We start from the raw sequence: 19,955 nt of genomic DNA on the forward strand, positions 1-19,955 counted from the left end.
CTTTCAAGATTAGCAATCATCGTGGACTGTAGAGGACAGTTTGTTAAGACCCTGCATGAGCAGTTCAACCCCATGAGATTGGGCAGTGCTCTCTTGTGTTTTAAGTGGCATACGCGAGGTGGCCGTCACTTCTGGGACGAGCTGAGGCACTGATTGCAAACACATTTGGAATAACCAGGACAGGCTGGAAAGAGTAAATACAGGAAGCACTGTTGTTACTACAATCCTGTTCCTTCCTGGTCCCACGCCCCTGCTCCCTCCCATGACCCAAGGGACTCAAGGACAAAGTGCACTCTTGTGAACCCACAGTGGGACTTGGCTGACACTTTTCCGTATTTCTCCAGCACATACTCCAATTATTTTACAGAGAAGAAGCCCAGCTCACCTTGTTGGTCTTGGTGATGGCTTGGTTGGCAAAACGGGCTATAGTGCAATTTATGCAGAACTCCAAGACAGAGAAGATGATCAGCATGGCTGAGATTCCTCTCCCAGAAAGCTGAAATCAAGAAAAAAACACACTGAAATTTTGACTAATCAGGAGGACTTCACGCAGGCTTCAAAAAGTTATTGACTCATCAAATGTGTCGTTGCTTTTGCTCAACTTACTCCATGATTGTTTCTCTAGTGTCACCAGATGCTTGTTTCAAGGAAATGAGAATTAATTTTTGAATTTTCTTTAAAATTTTTTAATGTTTATTTATTTTTGAGAGACAGAGAGAGACAGAGCGTGAGCAGGGGAGGGGCAGAGAGAGAGAGGGAGACACAGAATCTGAAGCAGGCTCCAGGCTCTGAGCTGTCAGCACAGAGCCCGACACAGGGCTCAAGTTCACGAACCGCGAGATCATGACCTGAGCCGAAGTTGGCCGCTTAACTGACTGAGCCACCCAGGTGCCCCTTGAATTTTCTTTAAAATGCAACAAGGCTTTCCTTTTCTCCAGCAGACTGCTTAGAAACATTAGAAAAGAAGTGCATTGTTTTCTTTGCAATGGACTTCTTGTTTTTATAAGAATGTTACCTGTTTATTAAAAAAAATCAAGCCATATAGAAAACAATCAATCATTCCTAATGTCACTGCCTAGAAATAAGCAAAATTAATATTTTATGCCTAATTTTCTAGAACTCTGGAGAGGCCAAAAGGCTAATCGAAAAATGGATGCCTGGTGAGACAGCAAGAACTCTCAAAGAGTGGAATTATTTTGTACTTACTGTTTTGAAGTTTGAAAGTATTGTTTGATTTTAAAAGAATAGGGCACCCCCGTGGCTCCATCTGTTGAGTGCCAGACTTCATGATCTCACAATCTTTGAGTTCAAGCCTCACATTGGGGGACGCTGTGCTGACAGCTCAGAGCCTGGAGCCTGCTGCGGATTCTGAGTCTCCCTCTCTCTCTCCCCTCCCCCACTTATACTCGCTCTCTTTCTCTCTCTCAAAAATAAATGTTAAAAAATTTTTTAAAAAAAGAATAGAAATAAGTAAATTAGGTCTGCTAAAATTAGAACTAAAAGTGTATGAAATCCATGAAGAAGTTGAAGTCATTTTAAACCTTCCGGTTTCAATTTTAGACAGCGTGAAATGATCGCTTACGAAGAATGAGGGGATTGGACACTCTTATTTGATATCTTTCTTGTCCTGCCTCCCTTCACCTTTCAGTCTTTGGTGATTATGTCACCTTTCATGTCTTTTGGAGCGGGGGGCAGGTTAACATTAAAAGCTTTATATTCACTCCTGTAGCTGTCATTTTCCCAGTTGTCCAGTCTTACGGTCCCGATGAATAATTCATTGGTTCAGTGCTCCTCAAAAATCTTTCTGCACAGCTTCTCCCTGCCTTTCTGAGTTCTTGATTTCATTTACGTCATGTGTGGTTGAATATGTCTCATACAAGAATTTTATTGGATGTGTTATTCTTGACTCACAGTTTCTTTTCACCCAAAATGTTATGACATTGGATTTTTCTGCTTAAAACCTTAACGAATCCGTTGTTATACTTTATATCTTAACAAGTCTATATCTATGTCATCTTTCTCAGTTATTTTACATGTCTTTCTGCCAGATAGGTTATTCCCTTTCAATGTAAACATTCAGTTATTCTCTTAGTTCAGGATCTTTTTCTCAGTATCCCTGGATGCTGTTTTTTTCTGGGCCATATGTTGGATTCTTTACTCAGGGAAACCAAGCGTTATTACGCTGGATGAAACTTGCCTGTCTTCTGTGTTTATCATCTTCTTTCTATTTAATATATTTGTCATTTTCTTCTGTGAAAACTGTGATTACAGATTACAGACCATTTTTTTCTGAGTCCATTTTGTTTCTTGCTGTGTGTGATTTCTTTATTAGATCTATAATGGTTTGTACTTGGTTTCTCTAGTGGTACAGTTCTTTTTATTTTATCTTGTCACTTCTTTTCTTAGAGAGAGAGAGAAGGAGAGCATGCACATGAGTGGGGCGAGGGGCAGAGGGAGAAAGAATCTTAAGCAGTTTCCACACTCATAGCAGAGCCTGATGCAGGGCTTGATCCCATGACTGTAGGATCATGTCCTGAGTTGAAATCAAGATCGGATGCTCAACTGACTAAACCACCAGGTGCCCCCATTTTATTTTCTTATTAATGATTTTCAGTAGTATAAAATGCTCATAAGAAATCTTCTGTTGATAATTGGGTAATGTTTTCTTCCATTTTTTTTCTTTTTTTGTCTATACCACTGACATGATATGGTATAACATGGCTTGACCTGCTACTTCGAAATTTCTTTTGTTGTCTCTGTGTTAAACTGAAAAGCCTATGCCTGGGATTGAATTGAATACCAGTACCTGAAACCAAAGAGCCAGGTTATGTGTTAATCACAGAGTAGAGTCATTCTTTCAGAGGGCAGGAATTTGAGCTAAAATTTGAGAAAGTGGTTTCCCAGATTAGTAAGGAATCTAACCGTGAGAATGAGGACACTCAGCATATTCCTCATTTGTGTGACTCACATCTCCATCAAACCAGGGCACATCTTGTGAGGAAGAGGGAAGGCACGTGTGTTTGCATCCATTTTATCATCTGAGATGTCCTTTGTTCTAATCAGTTGAATTGTATCTTTTATTCAAAATAAATGATAGGCATCAGTGTTTCTGCTGACCCATTAACCCACAGGAGTCTTAAGTTTTCTTTCCTCTCCTCTTCTTTTTTTTTCCTTCCATTTCTTCCTTTAATCACTCTGACGTATATAGATAGTTTCCGTACCACTTTTTTTTCAGTTTTCTCATTCTTCAAGTGAACAACTGTATATTCAGTCCTTATATTTGTTCAGATATAGTATGGATGAGTTTTCCTTGATTATTATTTCTACTTAACTATGTCCACTTTGTCTTCCTTGTTTCCAGCTTCAGTTTAAGGACTAGATACAGTTTTCTGTACATTTTGCTGAATGCTAACCATGCAGCTGTTGCAGTGAGAAAGGTAGCTTAGCTGGCACTGAGCACAATTCTCCCTCATGAATGTGGACCCTGATTTCTTTCTCCTTTGCGAAATGCCTGTGCTAACACTTGCTCCAAGGTCAGAGGTATATTCTGCTCCTGTGGATTTCTGCTCATTCCTCCATGTTGTCGAGGTGCACTGGAAGATGTTAATGCTGGTGACCTTTCCTAATTCTCTTGAGGTCCAGGGCTACACAAAGGCTTTTAGCATTCAGGATTTGCTTTATATTTTCTTAGAATTGCCTGCTCTTCACCTAAGTCTTCTTAGCTCTGGATTGGAGAGCATTGGCAAGACTTCTTTGTATAGTTTTGTTTCCTGCTTTTCTTAGTTTTGTTTCTGGGGAGTAAGAAACCAGGTCAGGAGCCATGCCCTGCCACCTCAAGACACAGCAGAATCATTTGGTTTTTCACTTGGATGCCAATTTAAATGGTGATTTTTGAGTAATTTGTGTTCTTTGGTTTGGTGTTACAGAGGAGATAGATTGTGTTCTTGCTTCACTCCACTGTACTGACCATCTTCTTGCCTTCTTATAAGCACTTCTGTACATTTTGCTCTTGGGATAATGGTCAGAGTCCATGCTTTGCCCAACTAGGTTAATGAATGGATGATTCTGTTTTGAGAATCACTGAGAGGCACATGCTTCATTTTGAAGTTGCTTCATTCTTTGAATTTCTCTAGTGAAAGTTGAGCATCCTTATTGTGCCCAGTTTCCCCTCATCCCATTCTCAGTCTAAAATGAAAGTACTCAGTAGCTTCACTATCTTTTTTTACACAGAATTTCACGTCTCTGGAAAATACTGTCTGGGCACATTGCTCATGTGACCCACAGTACGAGCAGTAGAGGATGCCTGTTCTGCCCTGGTCCATCTGTGAGGGTAGCTCTTCCACTTCATTCTACTGTCCTAGAGACCCCGTGATGTGGCAGTGGTGCTACTCTCCAGTCATGAGAGATAGGTGTGAGGCTGGCCTCCTAGTAGACCCCGCCTCCTTTCCTCCCAGAATCTTGAGGTTCAGAGTCCTTTGAGTCAGTCCATCTTTACTTGAGAGATGTGGGCAGGAAGTATGGATACCCCTCTATAGTTCTCTGCCATCTTGGCCCCTGAGAGATAGGTGTGAGAATGGCCAGAGAGGAGATGTCTGGTAGATGATGGGATTCTTACCCAGTAGTCTTGGTTAAGGATCCCATTGAGGCTCGCGTCCAGCAGCAGCAGGGTCACTCCGATGAAGACAGAGATCGTGCTGACAATGTTCATTCCCAGGCTGCTTTTAATTTAATGGAGGTGACAGGAAAAAGAAGTCATATGTAGGAGAAAAGAAATGAAATGAAATAAGAATCAGTTAAATATAATGGCTTCCAATCCTTGAAACCTTGAAAATTTGAAGTTGAAATGACTTCCTCCCCCTGCCTTTTTGAGATTTCATGAACACCATGCCATATGCAGCATGAATGTAGTGTACTTCTAGAATCTGTAGGAAAATGTACATAATACAAAGCTGAAGTTCCTCCATTCTGTCTGTCTAAAAGCCTCACACACAATAATGATCGTGTGCCCTGTTTCAAGTACTAAAACAACAAATTAACCATCAGTGAGCATTTTTCTGTGGCAGGCACTGTGTGAAATTATTTAAGTACATGGTCTCATGAACTCTTAAGCCACCATAGGCAGTAGGACAGCAAAGTGTCCAATGTTACATACATGGAAAAGCATGTCTGCAAAAACATGTTTGCTGATAAATTTAGAAATTGATGAAAACCCTGAAGTCGTTGTAGGGACTAGTTAAAAAAACCAAACAAACTCATGTTGAGAACGAGGAAGTCATTAGTCTTTTGTGGGTAGAGGCGTATGGGTAGAGTACAAAATTTTCCTCCGTTTCTATGAGAAGATTTCGACCCGCATCAGGCTAATTGGGAAGCCAAGTCTTCAGCTGACTTGCTAGCAGTGGCTGAGTTTGTTCTTTAGAATTCACAAGAGCTTCAGCCTGCCTGAGGGTCTCCCACATGCCTCTAACGTGCTTCTGGAAAAATTGCTTCAGGTACCATTTCAGTAGCTGTCTTCTCCAAATGGACAGATTTGGTGCTTGGACAGCTTCAGTTAGAAGGAGGGACCCATAAATGATGCAGATAAGGGGTGCTTTATTTTGTTTTTCAGATTACAACAGGAGTGGTTAATTGAGATTAGACTGATTTTAGTTTCATTTCGTCTAGTCTGTAGTCTAGTGTTTCGTGTCTAGTGTAGTGTCTGGTCCAGGAGAACTTGAGCAGCAGGACTCTCTGGTCCCATTTTCCCATCTTTCCTCTTGTGCTGGATTAAATAGAATCCTGAAACCACCTCTACTCTAGTTGTCACCATTTCTTGGCACATCGCTTTCCCGCTCCTGTTCCTAAAGAGGACCAGGAAGTTGCAAAAGGTGGAGAGCTGTGGCCAAGAGAGTTGAAAGACCTGTCTCAGTGATTGGTTTTATAAACCTTTTATGTACCCAGTTGGGGCTTTCAGTGATGATTTAACAAACTGTAAAACAAAAGTCACATCTGAGTAAAAATAGGATATGTGCAAATAAAAAAATAAAAATACAGGGCAAGGCAGAACTGAGAAATGGCAAATGAATAAGAGAGTCTTTGCTACCAAAGTGGCAGGTGGGTATTTCCTGGCTCCTATGTTCTGCTTTGGAGTTCCCCTAATGCAGTGCAACCTGTTGGAGCCAGAGAGCCTTTAGGATACAGCTACAACCCTCACCTCTACCAGTTCCCACGCTTGTGAGCTAAGAAAGTCAGGACGTGGGGCTCTGCCATTTCCGAGTGGCAAATTGCGTGGACCGTGCTGGGGCACACATAACCATGGAGGCAAACGGTAGAAATATTTTCTGGAGAAAGTGTTCCCCCTTTGCAGTTTCTGAATCCACTTTCTCAGTTTTCCTCTCCAGATCAATTAAATGAATCTTTCAAAGAATTTAGAAAGTAGAGGCATTCTGACTTACCAGAATAGGGGAAAACTGCTTGGACGCCAGGATGGAGAGGGCGCCAGTAGCAATGAACTGCAGAAACAGACACATTGATTTGTGAAAGGTGGGTTCTTCGGTCCTGGGAGCTTCTTTCTTAGTAAGAACGATTGGTCTATTTATGTTCATATAGTTTCCCCATCAAAAGTTCCTCTCCTACTTCTCCATTTTCCTGAGTAACTTTCTGAGATTGTTTCCTTTTGACGTTTCCCTTCTTAATATCTCCTTAGTTTCTCGCATGTAACGAACTCATTCTCTTGTGAGCGTTACCATATCTGATGACTTCGGAGCTCACAGCTCCGTCTCTTGTCATGATTGTTTGCATATTTTAATCATGTTTCTGATCACCTCCTTTTGCCTCCCTCCACCCAGTACTTACATTTCCATCTAAAACATCATCAGGAACTAAACCTTTGGCCTGTTGGTTACTCGATCAGAGTAAACTTGAGGACACGAGTTTAAGCTGCAGGTTAAAATGGAGCCCTTCCTATTTTATACTCAACCAGAGCTGTTGCGGCTCAGTCTTACAGCAGATCAGCTGCAGGGCTTATGAAAAACTGAGCTGTTGCATAGGCTTGGGATAGCTGTCTTTGGTAAACTGAGCAGGAGAGGTGCTCTAGTAGTCTACTCACAGAGATGCCGCCCCAGACTGTATATCCGCTAATAAAGGCAAAGGACAGAAATCCAAAAACCAGTCCATAAATGGAGTTCATTAAAGCTAAAATAATTCCGAAAGCAATGTGCATCAGTCCAATCAGGATCTGGATTGCCTGAAAAAAGAAAACAGGCATTTTAAGGTTGCTTCTTCATTTTCAGGCACAAATGAGGCGTCACTATCTTTGCTGCTGTTCCTTATTTGTCGTCAACTTTGTCCAGATGCTGTGTGTCCTTTATGCATACGTGCCCATACCACAGGAGCTGGGCCATGAAGATTGTGGCATACACTGGAGCCTGGCCCCCGGCCGAGGCCTTGTTTGAGGTATTTGGGGAGGCTCATAAGGATGGCCCAAGGAGAGTTCTTCAGAAGGTGCCACTGGTTAAGCATGCAGTGGTGTCCCCCAAGAGCTTCTAAGAGACTCTTGGAAAAAATGCTTTAAAAAAAAGTTTATTTATTTATTTTGAGAGGGAGGGAGAGCACACATGCATGAGGGAGGGGCACAGAGAGAATCCATTCCAAGCAGGCTCCACGCTGTCAGCCCAGAGCCCAACATGGGGCTTGAGCCCACGAACCTGTGAGATCATGACCTGAGCCAAAATCAAGTGTCAGATGCTTAACCGACTGAGCCACCCAGAGGCCCCTAGGAAAAATGCTATAACTCTGACTTTTATGGCTGTTCCAGATGGACCTATGCTTTGCTTGGTTAGGGGGGAAAATAGCAATGAAGGCAGTGAATTTTCAGGTCATTAAATATGTGTTTGTTAATATTCGAGACACTTCACATTTATTGTTTCATATAATCTTCCCACCAATTGGATGGAGACACAGAGCTGTCTGTCTTAGTCTTCTCAGGCTGCTGGAACAAAATACTGGGCTACCCTCTGGGTAGCTTATAAACAGCAGATATTTATGCCCTCAGTTCTGGAGGCTGGCAAGTCCCAAGTTCAAGGTGGTCGCCTTCTGGTGAGGACCGGCTCCTTGGGTCACAGCAGGGGACTCGTCACTGTGTTCTCATGTATTGGAAAAGGCTAGGGATCCCTTAGGAGCCTCTTTTATAAGGCACCAGTCCCACTCAGGAGGCTTCTACCTTCATGAACTAAGAAGCTAATAAGCATTTCCCAAAGGCCCACCTCCTAAAACTGTCACCTTTAGAGTTGGGATTTCAACATAGGAATTTGGGGAGGACATTCAGAACACAGTAGTGTCGAAGGTCATACAATTACTGAAGAGCAGATCTGGAAATTTAAGACAACAAATTGATTCCAAAACTTGTGTCTTACCTATTGAATCCAGCCTCCCTAACAGTTCAGCTTCACCTCTCCATGAGATCTTTTGATTATATTGGTCAACAAAAGCTCTCTTATGTCTTCCTAAATTCCTGTTTTATCTTATGATATAGATTATACACCTTATTACTTGGTTTTATACTTATTCATATTGTTTTTTTTAAATCACAGGTATGCAAACATTTTCTTATTGGCCAAGACATATTCTCAAAAATGGGAAATATATCTTTGTACCTCTTAGAGCACCTTCCTTCATCCTGGATAAATATATTTGTGAGAAGTAAGTACTGTTAGATAGGGCCAGAAGTTAACTGTAGATTTACTGTTTGTTTCTTCCCCAATTTTATGTCTTAATCTGCCCAAGAAGATGGCAGCTACAAAGATTGCTGTGTTTATTTCTTCAGTAACTTGCTATTGAATACAATTAAGTTAATAAGTGGAATCAGAGTTGGGAAAAAAATCACACCTTCTTAAACAGTGCAAAGAGATTAATATTTTCATTGAATAAAGAATTTCTTTGAAATTCAGACTAATGGAGGCTATGAGCCTTCTCCCTGAAAAACTACTAAACATCCATCCATCCACATACCACACTTTTGCACAGAACTTCATGCATGAGCCTCTTTTAGCCAACCGTAATCTCCTATTATATTTGGTTTTTACAGACTCTTCTCTAGAGCAGCAGTTCAGTCATCTGACCTCAAACTTCTTATCCTCACCCTTGCCATCATCTTGATGGCAGTTAGATGTTGGATTAATGTTGGTCTCCCCCTGGTATAACCCGGGCTGACCATATACCAACCAAACTTGCCTATAGGCCAGACTTAGCAATTTGGTCATTTAACTCACTCTGGAGTTTTGACCACAGAACCATTTCCAGTTCAGAGTCCGCTGGGGCAGATGCTCCAGGTCCCACCCCCTGAGCCCCCTGTATTGTTGTAGTGACCGGTGGTGACTAATAGTACCGATGTACAGTCTTCAGGGAAAAGAATTAGCTTCTCCCAACTGGAACTTTTACAAAATGGCAACCATCATTTTAGAGTCTTTCCCTTGAACACCTCTCTGTTACCAGTTAGAACGCTCCAGTGGCTCCCTGTTTCCGCCCAGAGTACAACCCACGACCTCTGTCCTCCAGGCCTCACAGGGTCCGGCCCCCATCCCCTCTGCCCTCCTTGAGAGTCCCACCTCCCTCCACCAGACTGTTCTCCTTAACTGGCCTCCTTCCTGTTTTCCAGACACTTCACACGTTTTCCTCCAAAGGCCTTTCCAACTTTACCTGGAAGCTCCTGCCCTGATATCCGCATGGCTTGCTCCTCCTTTCCTGTCTTTGCTCAAATGTCACCTTCTAAGGAAAGCCTGTTCTGATCAGCTTGAAATTGCTACCCCTGCCCTTCACTGCCTCATACTTCTTATCCCTTTTGCGTTTCTTCACTTACATCCCTCACTATACAGTTTCTAGGGAAATGTTCAGAACTTTTGAATGATTGGACGTGTAGTTCATGAGATCACCAACTTCTCTCCACTGATAACTTAGCACAATAACACCTTGCAAATGCACACTTAAGATTCTCGTAGTAAGTAGACTTACCCCTAGTATCTTTGCTTGTTCCCTAAAGTTTGTGGTCGCTGCTCGTGTAGCTGGGCTTACCACTTGTATATGTCCTTGGCCCTGCTGACCATTGGTGAGGACTCCTGGAGCCCCGAAGAAGGGAGGCTGACCACTCTGAGGTTGGTGTCCGGGGTGTGTGAAACCCAGAGGTTGTGAAGACCCAAGAGTCGTGGTGTTGCTTGGTGGGTAAGGACTGAGTATGGTTTCATACTTTTGAGGCTGGGTTGTTGGCTGGGATGACATCACTGTGTTCTAAGTACTAAAAAACATAACAAACTGGTAAATTTACCCACAAAAGAAATGAAAGGCAGTCTTGTCAAGTGTCAGTTTTCTGCATTAATATTGTAGAGCAAGTGAGCAAATAGTGGGTGACAACAACCTATGTAAACATGAGCCTCATTTGACTTTGGAATCTTTACATCCTGTCATTTAAAGGAAGCAAAGGAGGGGAAGACAGGGATAGTTTTGTTTTCCAATGATTCTTCAATTTTGTGAAGTATTTGTGTATATTAGTCTTCTCTGAGTTCATTGCTTCCGAAGGACAACAGAGGGAGGGAAGGGATGGTGGTGGGCAGAATAATGCACCTTCCCTACCCCAGAGAGGTCCTCATTCTAATGGAGGAAGCCATGAATTGGTTGGGTTGCACGGCACAAGGGATTTAAAGTTGCAAATGGAATGAAGGTTGACAGTCAGCTGACCTTAAAAAACAGAGATTTCCTGGGTTATTTGTGTGGGGCCAGTGTGATCGGTCAAGGGTCCTTAAAAGTGGAAGAGGGAGGTAGAAGAGAGTCAGAGAAAGAGATGTGGGGATGGAAGCAGGGTCAGAGAAGTGCCCTGCTGCTGGCCCTGGAGATGGAGGAAGGAGCTGGGAGCCAAGGACTAGGGTCACCACGAGAAGCCGGAAAACGCAGGGAAACAAATTCCTTCCTCGAGCCTCCAGAAAAGAATGCAGCTCTGCCCACACCTTGATCTTAGCTCAGTTAGACTGGTGGGCTCCAGAACTGCCAGACAGTGAATTTGTTTTGTTTTAAGCCACTAAGTTTATGGTAATTTGTTATGGCAATAAATAGAAAACTAATACAGGGGCCAAGGTAAAAAAGCAGTCCAAGATTTAAAATGATCTGTCACTACCTTTCCAAATAGATCATTCACATATGGCCAATTAAATCGATTGTCTTGTTCTTTAGGAAAAAATACTCTTGAGGTTCCCTGTTCATTTTTGTCCTCTGGAAGCACAGAGTATCTCAGGTCCTTTGTGGCCGAGGAGAAACTTTTGTTGGAAATCAACCAGCATGACTACAAATGGACAGCAAGTATTATTTATCCTGAAAAAATATGATACTTAAGAAAGTTCAGTGTCCTTAGATTCCTTTTTTATTTTTTTATTTTTATTAAAAAAAACATTTGAGAGAGAGACAGCATGAGCAGGGGAGGAGCAGAGAGAGAGAGGGAGACACAGAATCTGAAGACAGGCTCCAGGCGCTGAGCTGTCAGCACAGAGCCTGATGTGGGGCTCGAACCCCCTAACCGTGAGATCATGACCTGAGTCGAAGCTGGATGCTTAACTGACTGAGCCACCCGGGCTCCCCAAAACTGCCATCTTCTGATGCATTCAGAAGACTTTACAAACCAGACTGACTTCTTAATGGTTCAGTGATTAAGCTGGTAAGGCCTCTCTTCAGTCTCAAGTGAGCTGTCTAGAGAGCTAACATTTTGTTAAGCACTTATTATTATAGGCACAGATGGGATTGTCTAGTGTCATGGTGAGGAGCCTGAACTTGGGATTAGAATCCCGGCTCTGATGTCAGCTCTGTGTCTCTGGCAAGCTTGTTAACCTCTCTTTTTTTTAGTTTCTTGTCTGTAAAATGAGGATCATAGGAGTACCTTCCTTATAGGGTTACTTTGAGTATTAAGGAGTTAGAATTGTACCTGTTAGAGCTTCTTTTGATCATGGACATATTTAATATTGCAATTTCCCATTTTTCAGAGTGGAAACAAAGTTTTATTCACAAAGGTTATTTTTTTTAATTTTAAAAAACTTGTTTTTCAGAAAGAGAGAGAGTCTGTGAGCAGAGGAGGGGCAGAGAGAGAGGGAGACCCAGAATATGAAGCAGGTTCCAGGCTCCAAGCTGTCAGCACAGAGCCCAACCCGGGGCTTGATCTCATGAACAGCCAGATCATGACCTGAGCTGAAGTCAGATGCTTAACTGTTGGAGCCCTTTAGGCGCCTCTACAAAAAGTTATTTTAAACAAACAAAATAAACAGTATCATAGCTGTGATTCTTGGAGTGACTCCCTCTAACTCTGTCACGAGTGACCCGTGGATGTGGTCCCTGTGACTATTCAGTGCTCAGGCCCTGCCAATCTGCTATTTCCCTGATCCCCAGTTTGCCCCTGTAATACCTCTGGGGCCTGGAGCAGCTTTCTTCACCAAATCCATGTTATTAGTCCCTGTGTCTCAGCTATGAAATGAGACTAAGGATGTCACCAGAGTGGCAGGTGTGAAGACCGGGTTATCCTAACTCCCGTGAAGCTGTTGGAACAGCGCCCATCTGGAGCCTGACAAAAGGGAGCTATCATTCTATTATCAGAGCCCAAAGTCTAGGTTTAAGAAGTGGATGTGGGCATATGAAAAGTGTATTAACGGAGCTTGAACTCAAAAGGTCAATGTCAAGACCAAGCAGATAGGAGATGGGGGCTCATGGTTCAGTAATTAACCAGAACAAGATTTTTCTTAAATTTTTTTTCCTTGAAGTATTACAGCAATTAAATAATTTCTGCATGGATGTGCTGTCATTACTTCCTTCCTTTGCTGTTGATTGTTATTTTTGTTTGTTTCACTGAGAAATTTAATAAGAAACTTTAAGGCTTTTCATTCATTTATCAACAGTTTTTTGATTTCATATCTGCTATTTGCTTTCTGGACCAAAGCCTGTGTGTTCCATACAGAATCCAGATTATTAATAGTTTATAATGAGTACGCTAGTCTGAGATGCATTCTTATGGAGCCAAATTCGGGTTTTAGCAAAAGGATCAAAGAGCTGAGCCGGTCTCCATCCTTTGACCTTGTACCAAAATGACTTAAGGTATAAACAGCTCTCCCACTTACATAGCTTTGTACAAAGGGAAAGGAAAGTGCTCAGGGGAATAATTAATAATCCAGTTGAAATGAAGAAAATCCTGAAAATGATGGGAAAAAAGGGAAACCAGGGAAATGACTGTTTTTATCAATAGCACCTTGTGTGCAATTTTTTTTCTTGACCGTTGGTAAGATACTTACTATTAGTTGTCTTTTCTTCTAAAAATCAGAGCCACTGCGATTCTTTGTACAGCCAAAGAACACATCAAAAATAGTTCCGATGAGACCAAAAGCCCAGGACTGTCGCAAATAAAAATTGGAACCATTTACTTTATTCTAGTTTCTTTCCTCCTCCTTCTGCACAAACCTCATGGTTAACATTACAGGGTGAGGATGACTAGCGTTGAGAGGAGGCTGTAGCACACAGGGGGAGCGAGTCCTAAATTATTTCTACAGCGTCGCCCTGTGCACACGTAACTAGGAACACTGACCTCGTGAAAATGAGGGAGCTTCCTCACCAGGTTTCGTTTTGTTTTCCCCCCATATCAAAGCGCCTTAATCAGAAAACAGTACAGAAGCAGGGCTGCAGTGTTTCTGCTGTGCTCTGTGGTCCTGCGGTAGCCGCATTGTCATCACATTGCTCGCAATGGGGCACAGCTTCCCCTTGTGAATATCCTGACCTTGTTTTACACTTCTGTCCTGTTTTTCATTTTTCCCCTTATTTCATTTCTTCCCTGTTTCTTCCCTCTCATGGCCTCTTTTCCCTCATTTACCTACTTGGCCTAACTTAGAGTTTGCCCCGCCCAGAGAATGGGATGCTGTAGAGAACCCTACCAGCCTTGCCGTTTATGCCCGCTGATTTGGGGGAAGAGAGAGACAGAGATGTTTCAGTGGACTTACTCTGTTCCTTTGGCACCCGTCTGCTTTCTCTTTTTCTTCTCCAAGTTCTGTCTCAGTCTGAGATGTTTATCTGGTTATTATAGGCACTTTTCACATCCTTGCTTCAAACCAACCTATCTCCTATTTTTGTTTAATTCCAAACTCCTTCTATCTTTGACTCTCTTCCACCTCAAGTGGATACATAGGCCCAATTGTAAACTTGGAAGTAGGCTGCGCTTTCGTACTTTCCTCCCCCTTGTCCTGAGAAAACCTTTCTGACACACCCACACAGGCTAAAGTGCTCATTTTTTCCAGCGCCTTGGCTTTCTCTGATACTCATTAGTGCAATATCCTATTGCATTTCAGAGCCTTTTAAGTTAGATGAACAAAATTGGAAAATGTAGATAAGAAAAAAGAGGAGAAAGAAAAAAAGTATTCATATTTCCACCAGCCACAGGTAATCAATGATAATATTTTCACTTAGATTTTTAATATTTTGTTTGTAAGTACATATTGTACATAGAGACATTTATGATTTTGTAAAGTCACCTAATTAGGATCATAATGCATATACATTTTGTATCCTGACTTTTTATATTGATATTTTATAAACACCTTTTCATGCTAGTAAACTCCAAAGTATTGTAATTCTTTTAAAGAATTGTTTTTAATGTTTATTTTTGAGAGAGACAGAGACAGAGCGTGAGTGGGGGAGGGGCACAGAGAGAGGAAGACACAGAATCTGAAGCAGGTTCCAGGCTCCACCCTGTCAGCACAGAGCCAGATGCGGACCTCGAACCCATAGACTGTGAGATCATGACCTGAACTAAAGTCAGAAGCTTAACTGACTGAGCCACCCAGGCACCCCAGTATTGTAATTCTTTTTTTTTTTAATGTTTTAATTTTATTTTTGAGAGAGAGACTGAGTGCGAGCAGGGAGGGGCAGAGAGAGGGAGACAGAATCGGAACAGGCTCCAGGCTCTGAGCTGTCAGTGCAGAGCTCAACCTAGGGCTTGAACTCATGGACTATGAGATCGTGAACTGAGCCACACAGACGCCCCAGTATTGTAATTCTTAGTAGTGACATGCTATTCTGTTTTGGGAAAGTGCCCTATAAAATTTCAGTTATTTATTTTCAGGTCTGTCTCACAACGACACCCGAATGCCTTGAGGGTGGAGATCCTTGGGCAGGGACCCGTGTGTCATCTCCAGCCCTGCATATTGTACAGCGTCTCAACTATGATAAGATTATTAAACGTATGTCGAATGAATTAGTTGAGTGAATACAGATTCCTCTTTATGTTGTTTCCTTCCCCATACATATTATTGAAGGTTTTGTTTCTCTTGTGGTTTTATATTTTGATGTGTTTTTCTAAAATGGAAAAAGAATTACTGAAGATTTATGAACACTGTGAGCTTGGGAAAGTGACAGTTTCAGGCAATAACATTGCTCAAAGGCTGAAGGTGATTCAAGGAACAAGAAATCAGCGTTGTTTTAGAAAGACCACAGAGTCATGGGGACTGTCCGGCAAAGTATCACATGACTAACATGACTCAGACAGCAGAAGGAGAAAGGTGATAAAAAATGGTGTTTTTTAAACCTAGAATGCCTTCCCTTCTCCTGTGGCCCTCCAGACCCGCCTCCCTGCAGTAAATCTTACCGAATCAGACTTCTACAGTGTTCTCTCTCCTTCCTGGTCTCATCAGTGTGCAGTTGGTGCTGCTGAGGATGCAATTCTTTCCTGTATTATTTTGATTCTTACTTCTTCCATCTATCTCTACCTTCCAGGAGGGCAACAGATACAGCATTATTTCGTAATGCCTTTTGCCTCACTAGCTTAGAAACATTCTTGTGAAACTGAGTTTAACATTAAAAGAAAGGTGGCAAATGTTATGAGTTAGTTGAAATAAAATGCTTACTTCATTTTTATAAGGGAAGAAAAAGCTTTCTTAAGTGAATTTGGAACTCATTATTCAGGATTCAGAGTTCTGGGCTACCAGGAAATATAAGTATTCCAGAACATGTGTGTTTTTTTTAATTTTATTTTTTAAGAATTTTCTTGGGATGCCTGGGTTGCTCAGTCGGTTAAGCATCCGGCTTCTGACTTTGGCTCAGGTCATGATCCCATGGTTCGTGGGTTTGAGCCCCGCGTCGAGCTCTGTGCTGACAGCTAGCTCAGAGCCTGGAGCCTTCTTCGGATTCTGTGTCTCCCTCTCTCTCTGACACTCCCCTGCTCGAGCTGTCTCTCTCTGTCTCTCAAAAATAAATAAAAAAACATTAAAAAAATAAAAAATAAAGAATTTTCTTATGTTTACTTATTTTTGAGAGCGAGAGAGAGGGAAGGGGCAGAGAGAGAGAGGGAGAACAGAATCTGAAGCAGGTTCCAGGCTCTGAGCCATCCATCAGCACAGAGCCTGATGCGGGGCTGGAACCCGTGAACTGAAGTCAGACGCCTAACTGACTGAGCCACCCAGGTACCCCAGAACATGTGTTTTCTACCTTCAGTGATCTTCTCCACTAGCCGAGAGAAGGTTGTGCTCATGGTATCCCGTGGGATGTGGGATTGCAATTATGTGACCTATGACCGAAAGGGTCTCTGGAGAAAGTAAAGGAATTATATCAGTAGATAATGAACTTCCAACTAAACAAGGGATATGTGATGGTAGTTGCTATCATTATGATGATGACGTAGCTAACAACTACTAAAAGCTTTTACTTTGGCATGTCTAGTTCATGCAGTTTTCATAGATAAACTTTCTAAAGCTGAGGCAGAGACAGGTTAAGTAACTTGCCCAGGGTGTTAAAACTAGTAAATGCTGAAGACGAAGGCTCTGCAAGTACCACTTTTACATAGGTTGTGACGCCTGCCTTTCATAGTGAAGTCAGACTGCTCTCTTGTCTGTAGTAACATCGCTGGGAAACTGAGCCTCAACCCTTCCAACACGCAGATATTTTCCTTTCAATGCATCTGCGTGGAATTCTCTCAGTAGCTCCGTATCTTAGGGGTACTCCTGAGGGTAACCAGGTCACAAGGGAAACTTCTCCTGTCTGCTCTTTTTTTTTTATTGCATCCCTCTGTTTCATAGAAAGAAATGAAGCTGTTGAAGCATCAATTGCTGAGTTATATTTTGTTAATATTCATTCTCCAATCAAAGGCCAACACGCCTGTAAAGAGTTATTTCCCTTTTATCAACGAGACAATACCCTTGCTGGTTTTCTCTGGCTTTTCAGCATGATTTCAAACATTCACACATAATTCATATCAACTATTTTAATTTCTTGGCAGACTAAAAGTACACCCCTACTCCATTTCTCTAAAAAGTGGACAGTATCGCATTGAATTCTTCTTGCCAAATCTCTGTCGCAAGTGAATAGCCCGTTTCACTGAGTTTATGCTGTCATGAGAGTATCATTTTAGAAGTACCTTAATCTGTGCCTACTTGATTTCTCAAAAACTGGAAACGATCGGAGGAGTGGACTGGCCCTTGTGAGAGAGTATCAGGCAACTTTACAAAGTATAGTGTCATTTTTGGACAACCTCTGAGCAGTGCGGGCTGGCCGCTAAGGTGGCTTCTTTATACTGCAAGGTAGTCGGCTGTTTCCTGTTTTCTCCTGTTTGTTCTGTATAAAGACACCTTGTTGGGGCACCTGCGTGGCCAGTCTGATGAGCGGATGAGCGTGGGGACTTCGGCTCAGGTCCTGATCTTGCAGTTCATGAGTTCAAACCCTGCATCGGGCTTGCTGCTCTCAGCACATAGCCCGCCTCAGATCTTCCGTCCGTCCGTCCGTGCCTTCCTGCTTCCCTCCCCCACCACCAGCCCTCCCCCGCTTGCACTCTTTCTCTCAAAAATAAATAAAACATTAAAAAAAAAGAGACACCTTGTCATGTATTAACAGATAAATTGCTGGCCTGTTTATGAAATTGCAAACATCCTCATTTTCAAAGCTTTGCATGTAGGTAACTGAACTCACATGGCAAAAATATTACAGAATCAAATGATTTGTTCTTTTAGGCAGTGAAATTTTCACTTGTGTATACTTGTTAGAACTCTGTTGTATAACCAGAGCTCTGTTATTACAACTTAAGTACACCAAAAACACTTCTCCAGTTAGCTTTTCTAGGAATGAGTCATTATTTTAAAAGTTTCAAGTCTGGGGAAATTGTGAAGCCGGATTCCTAAGAAATGATCCAACAGTCCGAATTTCAGACAGGATCCAGGGGGGGGGGTGTGGTCGGAGCTTATTCTGTGCAGGTGTGAGGCAGGTGGGGCTGAGGGACCAGAGCCCTGGCCATGACAGCCCTCCAGCTCAACGCATCACAAACTATCTGTGAGGAAAGACCATTAAAAACAAAAACAGGTTTTTTCCCATCCATTGGGAACTAACACTTTGGGGAACTATGACAAAAATTATTTATTAGGCAAAACAAAAAAGACAACAATACAAGCTCAATTCTTTTGTTAGAATCAGTAGGTAAAAATTGTTAATAATAAATGTAATCAAAGTAGTCGTAACATAGAAAAATAGAAAACAGTCGCAAACTTGAAAGACTGATTCATAGGCAATTAATATAATTATATTACACATAACTTTCTGTCTTCAACTTGTAGCTAAAGGAAAAGTTACAAAGTAAATCATGAGTTCCCACTTTAAAAGTCTATATTCATCTTGGAACAAACATATGTCACTAAAAGTTTAAACTTCACATGAAAAAAATCTTTTTAATGTTTATTTATTTTTGAGAGAGAGAGACAGAGAGAGAGTGTGTGTGAACAAGGGGGAAGGGCTAGAGGGAGAGGAAGACACAGAATCCAAAGCAGGCTTCAGAGGCTAAGCTGTCAGCACAGAGCCTGACTCGGGGCTTGAACTTGTCTTGAACCTTGAGACCATGACCTGTGCTGAAGTCAGACACTTAACTGACTGAGCCACCTGGGTGCTTCTAAAGTTCCACATTTAAATGCGCTTGTTCCTTGCTTATTAATTTGTTTAATATAAATGGTATTGAAGGCAATGCTACTGGCAGAGGATAATGTATTTTTAAACTATTTCTGTTTTGTTTTAATAATACTCAGAGTAGAGAAATCAGTCACACAGCAGCATGTTGATAGGAAAAGGAGAGATTTAGAATATTTTTAGCCAGTATACATTCGTTATTTTAACATTCACAGTAAGATCATCGATGCCATGTTCTCAGAACCCGTTGGTTGTCAGTTCCAACAACTTATCCAGTAAATTTCTTTGCTTTAAACAAGTGGATTCTGGAAAGATTAATTTTTGGTTTATGGAGCTTCTTTTGGTGGAATATAAAATTCATCTGGTGATTTGTCATGCCATTTTGGAGATATGTTAATATCAATCACCCACCTTTTGCTTACTAGCTGTTGTTAAGTTAGATTACCTGCATTAGCGTCTGTAGACACTCTGGTTTTCTAACCTTCTGGCATTTGCTTTTGCCCTTTCATCTTTTCATCGGAAAGCATTTTGCAGTCCTCTTAGCATAGAAATACTCAGGTTATTCTCCTCCTAGGAACTGGGTCTCTGAGATTGTAGGCAAATATGAGCCGACCAGGAGGAGGAGAGTCAGCCAGAGGCCGAGTGCACTCATGAATGAAGGCTTGTGGCCTCCATGGTGAGGCTTTTTACACAACTTGGAAACTGTGTGTCTGGTTTGTGTATGTGTGTATGTGATTTTGGAGCCTGAGTTGTGGCCTCAACTGACAAGTGCGATATGGAGAAGTAATTGTGACATAAAGGTGACAGATTTCATCACCAGATGGCCTTTGAGGTTAGTCTGTTTTTTCTCTCCCCCCCGCCCACATTACAGTTTTAATTCTTTTTCTGGATTATCAGGAGATTATTGTGGAACCTTGGGACACAAGAACTCATGTCCTTCTGTTTCTCCCCTGACATAGTACAATCCCAGAAAATAATCAACAGTTGAGAAACTTATAACAATGCTTGTATGGGATGTCTATTTGGTTCAAATATCT

The 19,955-nt window shown here is 41.9% G+C and overlaps 1 protein-coding gene and 1 long non-coding RNA gene across 2 annotated transcripts; one reads left to right on the plus strand and one right to left on the minus strand.

The window, feature by feature from the left end:
• Nucleotides 1-27: 27 nt before the first annotated feature.
• Nucleotides 28-13,381, minus strand: MS4A12 (membrane spanning 4-domains A12). Its single transcript, XM_029955994.1, has 7 exons — nucleotides 13,287-13,381; nucleotides 9,985-10,264; nucleotides 7,085-7,222; nucleotides 6,431-6,488; nucleotides 4,616-4,725; nucleotides 386-496; nucleotides 28-184 (listed from the first exon to the last, which is right to left on the minus strand). Exons 2-7 carry the CDS (start codon nucleotides 10,246-10,248, stop codon nucleotides 101-103), a joined length of 765 nt encoding a protein of 254 aa, XP_029811854.1. The 5' UTR covers nucleotides 10,249-10,264; nucleotides 13,287-13,381; the 3' UTR covers nucleotides 28-100.
• Nucleotides 8,597-14,417, plus strand: LOC115305907. The gene is made up of 3 exons (XR_003915080.1): nucleotides 8,597-8,676; nucleotides 10,013-10,191; nucleotides 14,331-14,417. It is a non-coding gene; the product is annotated as an uncharacterized LOC115305907 (long non-coding RNA).
• Nucleotides 14,418-19,955: the final 5,538 nt, after the last annotated feature.

The sequence above is a fragment of the Suricata suricatta genome, chromosome 11, assembly GCF_006229205.1.
Source record: "Suricata suricatta isolate VVHF042 chromosome 11, meerkat_22Aug2017_6uvM2_HiC, whole genome shotgun sequence".
Lineage (NCBI taxonomy): Eukaryota > Metazoa > Chordata > Mammalia > Carnivora > Herpestidae > Suricata > Suricata suricatta.